At 41.0% G+C, this 19303-nt stretch overlaps 1 protein-coding gene across 2 annotated transcripts in view; it reads left to right on the forward strand.

The window, feature by feature from the left end:
• ATP6V1A (ATPase H+ transporting V1 subunit A) overlaps nt 1-19303 on the forward strand; it is a 44243-nt gene that overhangs the window by 10219 nt on the left and 14721 nt on the right. For both annotated transcript variants that reach the window (XM_042448369.1, XM_042448370.1), the window contains exons 2-7: nt 5603-5701; nt 8035-8163; nt 11568-11782; nt 12243-12380; nt 13316-13467; nt 18061-18223. In XM_042448369.1, coding sequence (XP_042304303.1) covers nt 5620-5701; nt 8035-8163; nt 11568-11782; nt 12243-12380; nt 13316-13467; nt 18061-18223 — 879 coding nt within the window. In that variant the 5' untranslated portion in view covers nt 5603-5619. The remainder of the gene's footprint in view (nt 1-5602; nt 5702-8034; nt 8164-11567; nt 11783-12242; nt 12381-13315; nt 13468-18060; nt 18224-19303) is intronic.

Raw genomic sequence — 19303 nt, forward strand, 5'->3', positions numbered from 1 at the left:
CACATTGCAGCACCCCAAAATCCTGTTCTGCAGAGCCAAGGAAACTTCTGGAGCCATGCAAATGTATAACTCCTTGTACAGCTATTTTTACTTTAATATGTTATACATTTGGAAAGTCTATAAGCTTTTTGAAGTACTCCACGTGATTTGAAAGAGTACCTCGTTTACTTCTTTATAGTGTTTTCTCTTGCTCTGATTTCAGGTCTGCACTTTGATTGTAACGTCTTCTCCTTATTCTTCAGGATTTTTGAATGAATATGCCTCAGTAAGCTTTTGCATATGCCAAATAATTGGCTATAGTATCCAGTCTAATTTTTCAGGGTTTGTGAAAAGCTCTTTGTTATAAAGAAAAATATTGTTCTGTCTGAAAAAAAGGGGAGAGGTTTTCGAAGTTGATGCAAGAATATGATCATGCACAGAACAAAAAATGCAGTTTTTATTTTTGCATTTTAATTATTTTCTAAATAGATTATTCTTCTTGAAATTGTTAGTAGAACCTTTGCCAGAGATCATTTAAGAGGAATAATATAGCTGGCGGGGAAATGTTATCTCTACTGAGCACACATTCTCTGGTAGCAAATAACTGATTTGTTGAAATTTATTTTACATCCCACCCTAATATGTGATACATAGATACAAAGGGTATGTTTTGTTATAAACAGCCGCTAGTACTTTCCTGAATTACCAGAGAAAAGCATGTTATTACTCATTCAGTATTTCAAAATGCAATTGCCATACCTTATGTTTCTCAAGTTACCACAAAATGAATTGATTATTCTAATCTTGATCTACTCCAGATATTTCAACTTGTCTTTCACTTATTCCACTTCTTGGTAAAAATAAATGTTAATACAGTATCTTTCTTATTTTCTTGAGAAGTCACACAGTGAGAGGGCATATACATAAGGGCTGTTTGTACTGAGCTCACTATATTTTCAGTTGCCCATTGTGTAATTCCCTCAGCAAAAGATATTACCTAGATTATGGGGCATTTGGGGACAAAAATATTCCTCCCCCCTTCCCCCCCCTTTCTTTTTGCAAGAGTATATGCAGCCTTCCAAAATTTCCTCAGGGACTAATGCAGCCCCTTAACCCTACTTTAGAGTTTGCATGTGTAGACTGTCTTGGGCTGCATCTGAACTGCAGAAAGAGTGCAGTTTGTCACCACTTTAACTGTCATGGGTCTGTCATGGTCATTCTGTCAAATCCTGGGATTTGTAGTTTGTTGTGGCACCAGAGCTCTTTGAGAGAGAATGTCTTGCAGTACTACAAACCCCCAAATTCCATCATATTGAGTCATGGGAGTTAAACCATTTGTAAAATTGCATTATTTCTGCAGTGCAGATGCAACCTGCACGTGCACGCACACACACACAACCATATTAAAGCTGCTTTGTTTTCAGCTAGTTGTATTTTAATAAATGTATGAATGAAGACTACATTCTTAAAATTACCTATAAAGTAATAATGCTGTTAACAGGTCATATAGTTCATGTTTTACAGCTCTTATTCCAGCTCTTATTATTTAATGAGTGGTTTCTATTGCAAAGTACAGCTGGATTCCCCATACCAACTTTTGTCCAAGGATTGTAAAAAGCAGAGGTATGAAAGTTTAGGCCCAGTGTCAAATTTAAATATCTTGAGGGCTGATTCTAGCACTCTGCCTTTCCCTGGGTAGCCATGACCCCTACTCTATGACACTATAATGTGGTGATTTCCCAGTTTTTGTTTGGTGGATAGGATGCCTACTGATTCAGTCTGATTCTGTATTTCTAGAGCAGCCTGGACTTTCCACTATGTCTGTGTTAAAGTTCTTGCAACTTTTTAAAAAGCCAAATCTGATTTATAAGATGATTCTTAGAAAGTTTTTTTTACTGCATTTGAAGTTGTTTCTGTTACTGTTCATAGATTCATAGTTGGAAGAGCTCTCAAAGGCCATCCAGTCCAACCAGGAACACAGAATCAAAGCATCTCCGACAGATGGCCATGCAGCTTCTGTTCAATCTTCTTTCTTATCCTCTTTCATTTTCAAGAGATCAAGGCCTGTTACAGACTGCCAAAATAAAGCTGCTTCAGGTCTCTTTGGAGGTATGCTGTTTAAATGATGCATGCACCCTAAGAATCCAGAAGCTGCACCAAAGCTGCGCTCCAGTGCTTAGGAATGGAGTGTGGCTTTGGCGCGAACTCTGGACTCTTAGGACCCATGCATCATTTAAACAGCATACCTCCAAAGAGACCCGAAGCAGCTTTATTTTGGCAGTCTGTAACAGGCCCATGTCTCTATTCTGCTTTGGTCAGACCTCACCCGGAATGCTATGTCCAGTTCTGGACACCACAATTCAAAAAGGATGTGGGCGAGCAGGAATGTGTTCAAAGGAAGTTGACTAAAATGGGGAAGGGTCTGGAAATCATGCTTGGAGAAGACACAGTAAAGAGGTAATATGATAGCCCTGTTTAAGTATTTAAAGGGGTGTCATACTGAAGATGGAGAAAGCTTGTTTTCTGCTGCTCCGGAGCATAGGACCCAGTTGCAAGCTACAGGAAAAGAGAGTCTACCTCAGCATTAGGAAGAAATTCCTGACAGTAAGAGCTGTTTGACAGTGGAAGACAGTGTGGCGGAGGTTTTTAAACCACCTTTGGATGAGCATCTGTTGGAAGTGCTTTGACTGTGTCTTCCCGCATGGTAGAATGAGGTTTGACTGGAAGACTCTTGGGTGTCTCTTCCAACTCTGATTGTATGATTTTTCCTTGAACATTTAGATTTGGGTTGGGAAAATGCCACTCCATTCTTCAATTGAACAACCTTTGGAGATCCACCCCAAATTAGATTATTTTCCAGATAAGTTATTTTAGTCATAACTTCATTTCTCCATCAGTTTGGAATTGGAAACAATGTTTATAAAATCTTACAGTTCAAAATTTTGTTTTAGCTTAGCACCCTTGTCTTCCAACTCATCAGAGGGTTTTTCCCTGTTTTAAGAAATGATTTTAAAGAATTACGGTAAATAGTGATGTGATACTAACATGTTCCTCTTCAGTGCTGTTTCTTGGATTAGATTCTTACACTGCAACCTGATCAAATCACTTAGCTCAGGTATTTAAATGAATCTTTTAAAATTATTATCAAATTCTTATTTTGAAACTTTTGATTTTCAAAATCCTGTACAGGTATATGGTGAACTGAAAACATGAGAGACTATAAAAAGTCTTTTGTGAATCCAGTTATTTCCAGATTACTGTGTTCTTGGAAGTTTTCGAGATACTTTACTCCCTTCTCCTCCTAGGTTTTTTAGTTCATTGTTGATAATTCAATATTAATTATCAGTTCAAATATGTCTACAAATATATAACAAATGCAACAAGGGATAAATCAGAATCATAGAGTTGGAAGGGTCCCTATGGGCCATCCAGTCCAGCCTCTTGCTCAGTGCAGGGTCTCCAGATTGAGCTTCACCAGCAAGTTGCTGTCCAGCCTCTTTTTGAAGACATCCACCTATCTGGGCAGTTGGTTCCTTTGCTGAACCCCTCTCACTGTAAAAAAGTTTCTTCTAATGTTTAATTGAAATCTACCCTCCTGTAACTTTAAACCATTAGGCCTAGTTCTGCTCTCTGAGGCAGCAGAGAACAAGCCTGTCCCCTTCTCTTTGTGGCAGCTCATGAGGTATTTAAAAAGTGAGATCATGGTCCCCCTCACTTTTCTCTTAACCAAGATGAACATGCCCAGCTCCTTCAGCCTTTCCTCATATGTTTTGTTCTTCTTACCTCTTATCATCCTCATTGCCTTTCACTCCAGCTTGTCTATAGCCTTCTTAAAATGAAGTGCCTACAACTGAACACACTACTCCAGATGAGGCCTGACCAGCACAGAATGTAGAGTATGTATGTATGTATGTACAACCAGGGACATAGCCAAGGGGGGGGGTTTTCTGGTGGTCTGCCCCCCCCTTCCATTAGAAAAATGAATGGTGTGTTCTGCTGCGCCGCCGCACTCAAGCCCCATTATAATGGTGGCACTTAGTCTGGACCCCCCCCCTTCCTAAAATCCTAGCTACGTCCCTGGTACAGTGGTACAGCGCTGTGTAAATTTACAGCGCTTTATAAATAAGGGTTAATAATAATAATAGAGGGACTAGTGCTGATTATTTATTACTTATAGTGGAACTATTACCAAGTAATAAAACCTTCCACATTAATGCTAAGAATAGAGCATCCAAACACTGGAAGTAATTTAAATATTGTCTTAACACAGCCTTTACATTATAAAAAGTGCGACAGAAGGATATCTCAGTGACGATACGGTACTGAATTTTGTTTTGTTTTGTAAAAGCTAGATCTTACTCTTGAACATGCTCCAGTAATAGCACACCTGTAGAGTGGGTGCAATGAGTGAAATTACTTCTCTTCAGGTATGTTAGCAGGCCTCTTGCATTCCTTCTGGTGCCTAGGCCTAGCGGCCAGTGGGGGCTGGCCATGTGGATGGCCAAAATCTTCCCCTTCACAACTCAGGAAAAGACAGGAATTGATAATGGAGATAATGGACTACCTATTTGATCCACAGTGTCATTGTTTGTAATTACTTCTGAATAACTTGCAGGGAGGTGTGGACAAATCGTCACCCTCTAGATCAGTGGTTCCCAACCTTCCTAATGCCGCCACCCTTTAATATAGTTTCTCATGTTGTGGTGACCCCCAACCATAACATTATTTTCATTGCTACATGCAAATATGTGTTTTACAATGGTCTTAAGTGACCCCTGTGAAAGGGTCATTCGACCCCCAAAGGGATCCCGACCCACAGGTTGGGAACCACTGCTCTAGATTATGCTCCAATAGCCGGTGCTGAAGAATAATGGGAGCTACAGTTCTGCAATTTCTGAAAGCTACCCTTCTGGGTGACTGCTCATGAGAGCTCCTTCAACAACCAGTGGCTCTCAGGACTGTTAAACTAACAGTTTGTTTTGTTGTGTCCCTTCAGGCCAAGAGTGGGGTCTGTTCTTGTCTTCCTCTGAGGGTGAGAGAGTGTGACTTGCTGAAGGCCTCCCAGTAGGTTTCCATGGCTGAGCGGGGATTCAAACCCTGGTCTCCCTCAAACCGTTACACCATGTTGGTTCTCTTGCATTATAGAAGTGATTGCTTATATGAGTAAATATAGCTTTCTACAGAGTTTAGAATTACAAAGACCAGAAAACTAAAAATAATATTTATTGTGTACTCTAGCACTTGGTTACAATGTGGTAGGAATTTAAGATGTTGAAGAACGTTATTATGTAAGCATTCTTGCATACTTATATTCAGCTAGCCAATTCATTGACAACTGTTGAGAGCAAGCCCTCTGTCTTGAGATCCAGGTCCCAAAAGTAAGGGACTGCAAGCTGTGGTAGAAGACTGTCATTTGCAGTAGCTGTGAGTGGATTAACTGTGATTTCATATTGGTTAGCAATATTATACAATAAGTTAAATACAGCAAAATTCAAAACTTACAAAATAGTGATACCGTTATTGGGCCAACTAAAAAGGTGCATAGCCAACACAACTATCCCTGATTATGCTCACAAAATTTAAAGTGTTATTCTCCCTCTCTCCCCTTGTCTTTGTCCTGAAGGTACTTGAATAGTTAAGATGGATTTCTCCAAGCTTCCTAAAATCCGGGATGAAGAAAGAGAGAGTGTATTTGGCTATGTCTATGGAGTCTCAGGACCTGGTAAGTTCTGCTTTGCTTGGCCCAGATGAGAGCATAAAAAGATTATGCCAGAATAGACTTATTCATCTTCACAGTGCTTTAGGAATCATGATTGTACTTGCCCCATGTTTTTTCAAAATAACGAATGTGTAGTTGTCTGAGTTGATTCTGAAAGCTAACTAAATCAGCTAACCATTTTAAACCCAAATTAGAGTTTTTAGAGATAAGAACTTTGTGATGAAATATGGAGAAACCTTATGAAGTCATTAAAACAGTGAGCCATGCTAAATCAGGCTGTAGAAGAATAAGAAAGAACTTTGTGCCATGGAGATGACTTCCCTTTTGATTTATAACAAGATTATATTCCAGTACTGAACTTATTAAGGCCTTGTCAGCAACCTATCTCTATATAAAAACCTTTTTCATGGTATTTTATAGTTTATTAAAGGTCTGTGTGAAGAATTGCTCCCTTTCATATGTGCTGAATCTCCTACCATTCAGCTTCAATGGATGATCCTGGGCTCCAGTATTATGAGAGACAGAAACTTTTCCTTATCTGCTTTCTCCACATTGTGCATAATTGCATACATCACGTCTCTTTCTCTTTGCCTTTTTGAAGAGTCTATAACTTACCTTATAGGGCAGTTGCTCCATCCCCTTTATTATGTTTGTTGCCCTTTTTTTCACCGTTTCCAGCAATGCAGTTGGCGTAATAACCAGAACTGTATACAGTATTCCAGTTGTGATTATACCACAGAGATTTGTATAATGGCAATTTAATTTTAAGTTCCCCTTCTAATTATGTCTAATATGGAATTCAACTTTTTTGCAGCAGGAGCATGCAGACTCAACAATTACCATTGATCATAATCCCAAGATCTTATTCACTCACTGCTAGCTCAGAGGCCATTAGAGTATATGTGTCATTGGAATTTCTTTGCCACAGTATGCATCACGTTACACTTGCTTAAATTGAATCATATCTCCCATTTTACTGTCCACCCTCCCAGTTGTTGAGATCCTTTTCGAGAGCTTTGCTATCAATTTTATTTCTAACCACCTCAAATACAGTGGGCCCTTGGTATCCACTGGGGTGTGGTTCCAAGACCCCCCCCCCCCCATGGATACCAAAATCCATGGATGCTCAAATCCCATTATATACAATGACATAGTAAAATGGTGTCCCTGACATGGCAGAATTTCCCTTTCCTCATGAGGTGGGTGAGTGGGTGTCATGAGTTCTGCCACTCACTCTTCTGATGGTCAGCTGTCAGTCAATGATTGGCAGAATTAGGAGGGGCACTTGACATGCACCAACACACATGTAACACTCCCCCATTTATTTATTATTTTTGGTTGAGTGTAAGCCTTTGGGGAAAGAGAATAGAGAAACCAATTGAATGGCCCAGCTTAGGCTCTTGCTCACTGGCTCTGCCCCTTCCTTTTCACTCTTGCACAGCCACTCTGCCAGGACCTGTCCAAGCCTTGTGTGGCGGAAACTTCTCCATGCTCCTCCTATCCCTTCTGGGCCAGAGTCACATAAAGCATCTATCTGACCTGCGAAAAGATCTGTCTCTTCTCCTCCTCCTTCCAAAAAAGACACTGATTAGCTCACATAGCAACAGAGGCATATAACACTTTTCTCCAGTTTTAATATTTCTTCTAAGGTCACAGGCCCTCCTGTTTTAATGAATGTGATGTGGCAGAACCACCCACTGTAAGAAATTCTAACAGTCTGATTTATTAAAGTATATATTGAATTTCACTATTAATTGAAGAATCTGGAAGGTTAGGTACAGTGAAGTATCAGTGAGTTAATCAACAAGTTAATTCCAAGTTCTGTTTATGAAATACTTCTGCATTCAAAAATTGTGCCAAGCTAGTAGTCAGGAAAGAGAGTTAGAACTTCTTTGCATATTAAAATATATTTTGGATTCCATTTCATATTACAAACAGAATTATCATATTCATAGTTTAGTGATTAAGACACCAGTTCTGATGATCAGAAGGTTGGCAGTTCAAGGCCTGAGTGTTGCATGATGGGGTGAGCTCCCATACTAGTCCAGTTCTGCCAACCTGGCAATTCAAAAGCAGGCAAATGCAAGTAGATAAGTAGGTACCACTTCTCAGTGGAAAGGTAACAGCATTCAGTGCAGTCATGCTGGCCACATGACCAACAGAGCAGTCCTTGGACAACACTGGTTCTTCAGCTTAGAAACAGATATGAGTACCGCCCCCTATAGTCAGTTACAACTAGACAATCATGGCAAGGGACTACCTTTACTTTTACACATGCAAAGCTGTTTTGTGGGAAATCACAAATCTTCATTTATACCTTTCTTTGTTTTCCTCAGTTGTCACAGCCTGTAACATGGCAGGTGCAGCTATGTATGAGTTAGTACGGGTCGGCCACTGTGAACTTGTTGGAGAGATTATCCGATTAGAAGGTGACATGGCCACTATCCAGGTGTATGAAGAGACCTGTATCCTTTCAGTTCACCTCTGTGTTTTATAGTTCGTTGACCAAGAAATGAAAATTGACCTCGTAGCTTATAAAGTGTTACCATTTTTTGAAAGTTGTATGTTTGTAGATTCTGTTTTCATATGACCCATTGTGATTGTGGGTGCATACATTTTTAAGCTGCTATCAAGATGATTAGAGGTATCTTTTTCTAACTTTTTAAGTTTAAGCTACAGCATGTGAACCAAGGGTGCAGTTTGAACGTTGTACGCTGTAATGGAAAGCTAGTGAACCTATACATTAGTAATAATGAGCTTATCCATTATTAGTTTTGTGCTACAGGACATACAACAAGGAAAAAAATCCCTCCTCTTTATATGGTTTATGGCATGTGACCACCTGAACCAGATAGGTACCTAAAGCATGCAAGATAATTGTAGCTTACTCTTCTGCCTTCCCAAGAAGTTGCATCATGAAATATATTAAATTTATGTGCCATAGTAAGACCCATTTGAACATTGTCTAATATTTTCTGGAGGATTATGTTCATGATTAGGTTGCCTTATAAGCTTATTAAAATATATTTCAGGAAAGCTGAATATTATTACCAATATATTTGTACTGCCTTTAAACCATACTGCTTTTCAGTACAGTTTGTAACATCTGCTTTCACATTAGAACTGCAATCAGCCCAATAACTGCATAATAAAAAAGCAGAATAATAAATTGTAGATTGCCTATTTGCTCATCTCTATCCAAAATGGATATATTTCCATTCTCTAGACCACAGAGCAGTCTACCATCATCTGTTTCAGTGTGTGTTCTGTGTTTTTTAGAAATGGAAGTTAAAAGTGAGCAAGCAAAACCAAGAGATGTGTAGCTTCTTCATAACATTGCAGAAACCAATTGTGCTCCTATGTAACCCTGCAAGACGTACTATTATTATTATTATTGCACTTTATTTATATAGCACTGACGATTTACACAGTGCTGTACATACGAACAATAAAATCGATAAAAAGGAAACCTCCCAATGGTGTACATTCTACAAAATACGTATAAAATAATAGATAATAATACAAAATAGAATTAGATAAAAATAATCAGGCAACAAATTTAAAAACATCAAATGTCAAATCAAATATCAGATAACAATCGGATAAACAATCACACAATGCCTGGGAACACTTCCCTGAACAATATTGTCTTCAACTCATTTTTGAAACTGGTTAAAGAAGTGATGAGCTGTGTTTGTGGGGGAAGAAGGTTCCAGGAATGAGGGGCAGCAAGTGAGAAGGGACGAATCCAGGACGGGGCAGAGAAAATCCTAGGCTGTGACAGCAGACCTTGACTATCAGAATGGAGGGTACGAGTGGGAATGTGAAGAGAAAGAAGTTAAGATAAATAAGGAGGGGCCAGCCCATGCAGAGCTTTAAAAATCAACAGGAGAAGCATATACGGAATACCGAAGGGGAAGGGTAGCCAGTGAAGCGATGATAATAGAGGGGAAACATGGTCAAAGTGGTGAGCGGATGTAATAATGCGTGCAGCTGAATGCTGGATAGAAATTAAAGGATGGAGGTGAGAGAGAGGAAACCCTGCCAGAAGGATGTTAAAATAATCTAGTCGTGATATGACCAGAGCGTGGACCAGAGTCTTGGCAGTAGAGGCCAAAAGAAATGGATGGATTTAGCAATATTGTATAGAAAGAATCTGCATGCCTTGGATCCCCTGGATCTGGGGGATACACGACAGAGAAGAATCAAAAATGAAACCAAGACTGTGGGCTTCTTGGACTGGTCGAATAGAGATGCCATCAACAGAAACACAAAAGGAGTGTTGAAGGGTAGATTCAGATGGGAAAACAAGAAGCTCTGTTTTGGACATGTTGAGCTTCAAACGCCAAAGGCGCATCCATTGAGAGGCAGCTGTAAGACAAGATGAAATTTGCTGTTCAAGCCTCGGAGAAAGGTAAGGGTTGGAAAGATACAACTGAGTGTCATTGACATACACATGATAGGAAAAACCGAAAGAGCTGATAAGTTTTCCTAGGGAGAAAGTGTAAAAAGAGAACAGTACGGGACCCAAAACAGAGCCCTGGGGAACTCCAACAGATAATGGAATAGAGGACAAAGTCTGACCACCTATGAACACTGCAAATGATCTGTCTGACAAATAAGATTTAAATTAATCAAGAACAGAGTACGAGAACCCAAGGTCAGAAAGTATATCAACTAGGAGGCGGTGATCCATGGTGTCGAAGGCTGCAGACAAATCAAGAAGAACTAGAACAGAGTAAAGACCATTCGCCTTGACCTACGAAAGATCGTCGGAGATCTTTGTGAGGGCCGTCTCTGTGGAATGCTGCAGGCAGAAACCAGACTGAAAAGGATTGAGAATGGAGTTGGCTGCGAGGAACTCAAGACAGCGAGAATAAACAATCCGTTTCAAAACCTTAGAAAGAAAAGGAAGAAGAGAAATTGGACGATAGTTAGACAAAAAAGAGGGTTCAAGAGAAGATTTTTTTCAGAATTGGGGAAATGAGAGCATATTTAAAAGTCTGAAGGAAAGGAGCCTGGAGAGAGAGAGAGAGAGAGAGAAGCTAGGGCAGAAAAGAAGGCGCTATAGAGATGAGAATACGAGGGGGAATTGGATCAAGAGAACAGGTTGCAGGTTTCAGAAGGTTCAGTAGCAAAGAGAGTTCGTCCAAAGAAACAGGAGGAAACACAGAGGCCTGTTACAGACTGCCAAAATAAAGCTGCTTCGGGCCTCTTTGGAGGTATGCTGTTTAAATGATGCATGCATCCTAAGAATCCGGAAGCTGGACCAAAGCTGCACTCCAGTGCTTAGGAATGAAGAGTGGCTTTGGCACGACCTCCGGACTCTTAGGACCCATGCATCATTTAAATAGCATACCTCCAAAGAGACTCGAAGCAGCTTTATTTTGGCAGTCTGTAACAGGCCAGAGTTTTTCAGTGAAGGTGCCAGAATATTAGTGGTAGAAGACAAATCAGGAAGAACTATCTCAGATTGAATAGTGGTGATCTTAGTGATGAAATAGTTGGCGAAATTGGTAGAGGAAAATAATGAAGAGACAGGGGGAGAAAAAGATTTCAGCAAAGTGTTGAAGCAGGAGAACAAACGCATACCAAGGCTTTAGTCCATTTCTTTTATTCAATGTGAGATTAAAAAATTGCATAGTTCACCTCTAGCCAGTATTTTAGATTTGCAAACCTTTCTGGGATGGTTCATCCTAAGAATACTTTATTGACTTGAAATAACTATTGCTACCATTTGAAATATGTACGAATGTTCTGTGGGTTACTAAAATCCTGCAGCCTCCCTTAATATTTAAATGAATAATGCTGGAATTTATTCTCATTTTCTGATTTTGATTGATCTAATTTTCCTCAACAAACCTTTCAGCTGGTGTTTCTGTAGGAGACCCTGTACTGCGTACAGGCAAACCGCTCTCTGTAGAGCTTGGTCCTGGCATCATGGGAGCCATTTTTGATGGAATCCAAAGGCCTCTGTCACATATCAGTGCTCAGACTCAAAGTATTTACATCCCAAGAGGAGTAAATGTGACAGCTCTCAGCAGAGATCTCAAATGGGATTTTTCACCTGTCAAAAACCTGCGGGTAGGTTACAAAGAAGTAATTCAGATATTTTGAAGATAAGGAGTAGCCGGTGCTTGGTATATCGTATACATAAGTAGAGAAATTTATGTCCCAAAATGGACTCCCAAATCATCAGTCAACTTATATACGAGGTAATATGGTAATACTGCTTATAAAGTTCCTAAAAGAAGTGCCCACCCTTTCTTCATAACCAAGGATCTTTAAACAGCTCCCTGTTTGAGACCCCACATGCTTGCGCTCTCTCTCTCTCTCTCTCTCTCTCTCTCTCTCTCTCTCTCTGCACCCAGACGCAGCGCGAGCACAAGCTCCATTATATCCAATAGGGCTTGAGCAAACACACTTTTTGCCTTATGCCTAAAGGACACCAATGCATGGGCTCTGACCACTTTCCCAAGAGAATACAGCTGCATGTAGATATATCTTTTTCAGCAGATGTTTTTTTGTGCTTTTTAAATTTCAGGTTGGCAGTCACATCACAGGTGGAGATATTTATGGCCTCGTGAATGAGAACTCTCTCATCAGACACAAGATCATGTTACCCCCACGAAACAGGGGTACAGTAACATACATTGCTCCGCCTGGGAATTATGATTCATCTGTAAGTTTTCCCCCCTGAAATACACTGCTTTGTGTCCTGTTGTGTTCAAGTAATACTTGGCTTCTATCTGAACTGCTTCAGATATGATAGTAAACTAGAAGAAACTTCCCATTCCTTTCACTTCCTTAGTAGTAAATTCTGCTTCCTGTTTGCTCAAATGATATGATCTCTATAAGCTTGTTTTTCAAGAAGAGAGGAGCAACAAAAGCACACACAGCTCTCCCACAGAATATAGATGCTGGCTTTGGTCACCTGGGCTCTTCCCCCAGCCAAGGGTGCACATAAGTGTGCATGAGAACTAGAAATGGGTCTGTCTAGGAAAGGAAACATTTAAGTTACATTAGGCTCTGTTTAACTGATAAACCTATCAAGCAAACAGATTTCCACTGTTCCATTGGGAGGTCAGTTTTACTTGTCGTCAGCTAAGCCAATTGTAGCCTCTCCAATACCCGGCAAGTGCTACTTTTTGTGGATTTGTAGCTTTGTAGATGACTTACAGTCTTTTAGGCAGGGAAGAGAGAATAGATTAGAAGAAAACACAGGAACTAGCTGCCATTAGCCAAATCCCATTGAAATCCATGAAATCCTAGTTGAATAAACTTGTTGGGGTAGGAAAATCATCTGCATTGGCTGCTTACAGAGTGACTTTCAGAGGTAGTTGGGTGAGGCACCTACCACTCATGCTCCTTTTGCCCCTCCCCTACTATTACTGCTGCTGTTATTATTAGTATTTTCCTGCTTTCCCAAAAACAATTGGCACTCAAAGTGGCTCACAGAAATGAACAATACAATAAAATACTCTACCAAATACAAGTTACTCTTTAACAGGAGCCTCATGTAACTGTTAATTCTAACAGCATCTTCTACTTTTTGAGTGTTTACTAGTATACCATCCTGTGTTTCTGCTTATTATTGGCTTTACTGCTCATATTTAGGATGTTGTATTGGAGTTGGAATTTGAAGGCGTGAAGGAGAAATTCACTATGGTCCAGGTATGGCCTGTACGCCAAGTCCGTCCTGTCACTGAAAAGCTGCCTGCTAATCATCCTCTTTTAACTGGCCAGAGAGTCCTTGATGCACTCTTTCCGTGAGTAGGAACTGTGTTTGCAAAGTGTCAAGTGGTTTAGATCCAAACCAATTTCTTCCAGATCAATCTGGATCTATTCCATTCCAATTGAGGCTCTTAATCAGAAAGCCCTTAGATTTCCCCCATTGATTTGCATTGAGAAATCATAAATGGCTATTAGCTCTTCATTTTTCAATACCTTCATAACATTTGGACATGTGACAGACCCCAAAGAGGGAATAAATCCAGCCAAATTTCAGACAAGTAAAATCCCCCTGACAAATTTGATGGTAACATCTTCATTGGTGGTGAAAGTTCTGGACATCAACCCTTACAAGGGACAGCTTAGTGAGCTGGGTATGTTTAGCTTGGAGCAGAAAAGACTGAGAAGTGACATAACTGTCTGGAAATATCTGAAGGGATGTCATGTACAAGATGAAGTGAGCTTGTTTTCTGCTGCTCCATAGACTAGATCATGAAGCAGTGGGTTCATTTTAGAAGAGAAGAGGTTTCACCTATACATATGTCATGTATTTGCTAACCAGTTCAAAAACACAGGTCTAAGCAAAGTCATAAAACTCAGAAAATTGAATTGATTACAGTATAACAATGTTGTCAGGACTGAAGCATTTTCATTTACATACTATATTAAAAGCACACAAGCTTTTTGCAAGATTACATTCAGTTTGTCTACAAACTGAATGATTCTCTTTCCTAGTATTACCCCTCCTTGTTTCCCTTATACTAGGTATTCTCATGGAGCTGATCTTGATAACTCACAGCTCATTTTTCCCTCCCCACATATCTATTCATTATCCGGTACCTTGAATGATAAACAATCCTTCTACCCAGCATCAGTAGTACTTCCCATTATCCAGTATTAGAAAGCATTAAAAATATACTAGCAAGCATGGCAGGAACTATGATCTTGACACATTAGGAATTTCTTTACTGTAAGAGAAATTCAGTAATGAAACAGACAGCTTGGGAAGGTGTTGTATTCTCTTTCTTTAGAGGCCTCTAGATCCAGATGAGATTACCATTTCTTAGAAGTATGTTAGCTGTGTATTCCTGCATAGCAGGGGGTTTGTTGGACATGGTATGATTCCCACTGTATGGCTATATCATCGCCCCTTGCCTTTTAAGGCATTTGGTGATTGGGGCTGGAACAGATAGCTTCACACTCATGACCTCAAACTTTCTAAAACTTTCTATGGGACATAGCCCATGTCTCTACACTAATGCACAGAGATGGAAAATTAACAAGATAAACTCAAATTCTTAGCACAGCAAAGCAGATACGATACAATAGACATCACTGAAGCCTGGTGAGATGAGTCATATAGTAATAGAGGGGAATAACATGTTTCATAGAAATAGATCAAATAGGAAGGGAGGAGAAGTAGCATTATGCATTAAGGATTGTACACTTACAAAAAGATCCATGACTTAAATCCTGGAAGCCAGGTTTTAAGCAACTGGATAAAAATTAAGAGGGAGAGAAGCTAAAAGGGTGTAGTGGAGGAGTCTATTACAGACCTCTAAGCCAGACTGAGGGCTTGGATGTTGTCTTCCTGGAGCAGATAATCACACATTCAGAAAGGAGAGATGTAATATTAATGGAGGCTTTCAGCTATCCTGATATTGTTGGATGTCAAACTTGGCCAAAAATTTAAGATCCAATAAATTCTTCACTTTCCGGCAGACAATTGTCCAAAAGGTGGAAGAGGCAACTAGGGCACCAGCTATTTTAGATCTGATTCTAACCACATAATGATCTGGTTAATAGGTGGAAGTGATGGGATCCTTAGATGAGAGTGACCATGTTCTCCTGGAGATAGTTATACAGTAAAAAGGAGAAAGTCTAGAGGAGGGCAACCAAAATGGTGAAAGGTCTGGAAACTTTGCCCCATGAGGAATGGTTGAGAGAGCTGGGTATATTAAGCCTGGAGAAAAGATGGTTAAGGGGTGACATGAAAGCCCTGTTTAAATATTCGAAGGGATGTCATATTGAGGATGAAACAAGCTTGTTTTCTGCTGCTCCAGAAACTAGGACATGGAGGAGTGGATTCAAGCTACAGTAAAATAGATTCCACATAAACATTTGAAGGAACTTCTTGACAGTAAGAGCTGTTCAACAGTGGAACATGCTGCCTCAGCGAGTGGTGGAATCTCCTCCTTTGGAGGTTTTTCAACAGAGGCTGGATGGTCATCTGTCTGGAGTGCCTTGATTGTGTCTTGATCCATGGCACAATGGGGTTGGACTGGATGGCCCCAGTGGTCTCTTCCAAATCTGTGATTCTGTTTTTCTAAGATAAAAACTGAAAACACATCAATTAGAAAAGAATGCTTTGATCACTGAAAGCAAACATGGTTTTCTCAAAAACAAGTCATAGCAGACTAATTTTGCCTCTTTTTAAACAGAGTTACAGTGGGCCCTTGATATATGTGGGGGATCCGTTCCGGACCCCCCCTCCGCATATACCAAAATCCGTGTATGATCAAGTCCCATTGCCCCAATGGTGGCGTGTCTGCACGCGCGCTGCCATTGGGGACAAAGGTCCCTCTCCTCCCCTCCTCTTTTCTTCCCTCCCTTCCTGCTTTCTACCTTCCCTCCTTCTTTCCCTCCCTGCTTACCTGCTTGGTCGCTGCTGCCACAGAATCTTCTTGTCGCTGCTACCACCATGGGAAAGACCTGGTGGTGGTGTTGGAGGCCAAGAGGCCTCTAGGCCACCATCCGGCCCTTCTGTGGCAGCGAGGACGAGGCTTGGCTTCCAGCATGGCCTCCCGGCCTTCTCACAGCTGTGGCTTCTGCACTGCCGCCACTGCAGAAGAGCTCGGTGGCAGCCTGGAGGCTTTACCTTCTCGCCGCCACTGCCGCGAAAAGGCCACATGGTGCTGCTGAAGGCCAAGAGGCCTCTAGGCTGCCACCTGGCCCTTTTGCGGTGGCGGCGGTGAGGAGGATGAAGCTTGGCCTCGGCCTCCACTGTCTCATCCTGCTTGCCACATCGCCACTGCTGAAGGGCTGTTCCTGCGGCAGCAGCAGTGGTGAGGAGGCCGAGGCGACGAGGAGGCTGTGCTGGAGACCTTGAACGCCTCTGGGCTGGCGCTGCTGCTTCGCCTTCTTGCCACCCGGCCCTTCTGCAATGGCCAAACCTCGTTCTCCTCGCTGCTGCCGCAGAAGGGCCAAGGGGTGGCCTGGAGGCCTCTTGGCCTCCAACACCACTACCCGGCCTTTACCGTGGCTGCAGCGGTGATGGCAACCGAGAAACTAAGCAAGGAAGGAAAGAGGGAGGTAGGCAGGGATGGAAAGTAAGAGGGAGGGAGGGAGGGAGGGAGGGCTTTTGTCCTCAATGGCAGTGTACATGCACGCGCACCACCATTGGGCACAATTTTAGGGTTTGCCATCCGCGGATGCTCAAATCCGTGGATGGCAAATCCGCGTATAAGAAGGGCTGACTGTTCAAGCTTGTTAGATGAGGGGAAGTCTGTGGAAGTTGTATATCTTGATTTCAGTGAAGCATTTGAAAAAGTTCCCCATTATATTCATGCAAAAAAGCTAGTAAAATATGGATTAGACAATGCAACTGTTAGGTGGATCTGTTGTTGGTTGACAGACCAAACCCAAAGGGTGCTTATCTCTAGCACCAGCATGGCTGTTGCAATTTGCCTTACCTGCAGCTTCCAAACACTTTTCAAGGGCAGTACCACATAGAGCAGGTAGTAAGGCATGAACCACTTTGGCCAAATCTGCCATCTGTAGGAGAGGGCACAGGTGGCATACCACCTGAAGCTGGGCAAAGTTACTCCTGAACACTGCAGCCACCTAGCCTTCCAAAACTCGCACTGATTCCCAAGCTACAAAACTGATTTTTCAGAGGGAACAAAACTCCATCCAAAACAGGCTGACCAACTGACCAAGCTTTGCACCCAAGCAAAGGATGTTTAGGAGTGATTGTGTCAATTGCCTGGATCATCTCTATCAGTTGCAACCCCCCCCCCAAAATATTCAGGTATCCTTGTAGATCCATTGGTCTCTGAGGTTGCACCATTTAAATGGATCCTCCATCTCTTCAACAGTTCAGAGTCTGAGCAAATTAAACCCTATCATGGTTATCTATCCATGAAAACTGAGTTCTTTCAAATCCCACTTTCCATAGTTCATAACCAGACCAACAATAACCAGATCAAGACTTAGTCTGCTAGACATTAACTGAGACAGGCCTATGGTTGTCATGGAAGTCATGAAATCCTTAGTTGGCCCTGAGGAGGGGTGCTCATCTTAGATAGTAAAATCTCCCAAAATTATAAATTTGGAGATCAACACCACCTCAAAACCACTTCCTTTGTCAGTTAGGGTACCTCAGTAGGGGGATAAACCCACAATTGAGCACTGCAATTTCTTCTCCCTCTCCATTGGATCTTGCCTGCTGCTGCATCCAGAAACTTGGTGAAGTTGCCAGCCCACTCCCGTCAATCAAGTTTCAGTTACACAAGCAAGGCCAGCTTGCTCAAACAGCTTTATAAAGTCTAGGTGGAAACTCTTCTGGCTGAAATAATGGATGTGCATAGCCATGCCTCTTAATATGAATCCTTTCTGTCTTCTCCTTTTAGGTGTGTTCAGGGAGGTACGACAGCAATTCCTGGAGCCTTTGGCTGTGGAAAAACTGTGATTTCTCAGTCCCTGTCCAAATACTCAAACAGTGATGTTATTATCTATGTTGGCTGTGGAGAACGAGGAAATGAAATGTCTGAAGTGCTCAGAGACTTCCCAGAGGTTGGTATTTGGGTATGAGAGTCCCATTCAAATGAAGTTCAGAAGGTAGTCTTGGATCCATAATGCAGAAAAAGGACTGATTTTCATTTTCAAAAGAAGAAATCAGTTGAAACTTTTGGAAATCTTTCTGATGCCAAGGATAGGTTGGGATCTTTGCCTTATGTCAATCAAAAAGTTACTGGTAGCAAGGTCCTTCATAAGTTGTATTCAATTGTAATTGAATCAAAAATTTACGTCAATGTGCCAGGTTATTTTCTGCAGTATATAAACCTTTAAAAGTTATTTTTCAAATTTTTATGTTGTGAGAATGAAGAAAGCCTGCTTAGGTCTAGTTTAAATATTACCTTCAAACCAATTCAAGGATTAGAATATATATTTTTATTTAATTTTAGACCTGATACATTAATAATATAGTCTTCTCTCACATTTTAAAAAGTGGGTATTTTAAGATGGTGAGACACATTAGTGCTAATCAGTAGCTTGAGATGAAAGGTTAATGCCAGTGTAACAGTATCTGCCCTACATTTTTTTTCCCTTCCTCCTGTGCCTAGCCTTAAATTAGTAGTAGAACTTATGGGCTAGAAGAAGAAGAAATAGGGCAATATTTGTTCTGCATAAGGCAGCACAGAATCAAGTGCTCAAAGGACCTCCTATTTTCCTTTTTGGAGAAAGATATTTCATGTAATGAAACAGCAACCTAGCTGAGAGACAGAGGAGCAAAGGATTCATTGCTTAAACCACTTAACTCCTTGGGTAGCCCTATGCACCACTGGCCTGTTCAGTAGCATAGTCTTATGTTTTGGAGTGATTCTCTCTCTTGGTCCTAGGCAAATTAACTTTTTGCCTACCTTGGCTTCAGTGCATTTCTTACTATTACTTTCTTTCAAGTAAAGCAATACACTTAAAACCTGATTTTAAAGCACAGATATCTAAAATGTAGACTGATATTATAATCTAGACGTATGAATAACTCACAGTATTTCAGAGTAGAAAAAGAACAAAATCTATTTTCTTCTTGCAAGAATAGTTCAGAGCTCAAAGAAAAGTTGTCCCAGAATTCCTAGTGATCTTAGCATATCC

The sequence above is a fragment of the Sceloporus undulatus genome, chromosome 2, assembly GCF_019175285.1.
Source record: "Sceloporus undulatus isolate JIND9_A2432 ecotype Alabama chromosome 2, SceUnd_v1.1, whole genome shotgun sequence".
NCBI lineage: Eukaryota > Metazoa > Chordata > Lepidosauria > Squamata > Phrynosomatidae > Sceloporus > Sceloporus undulatus.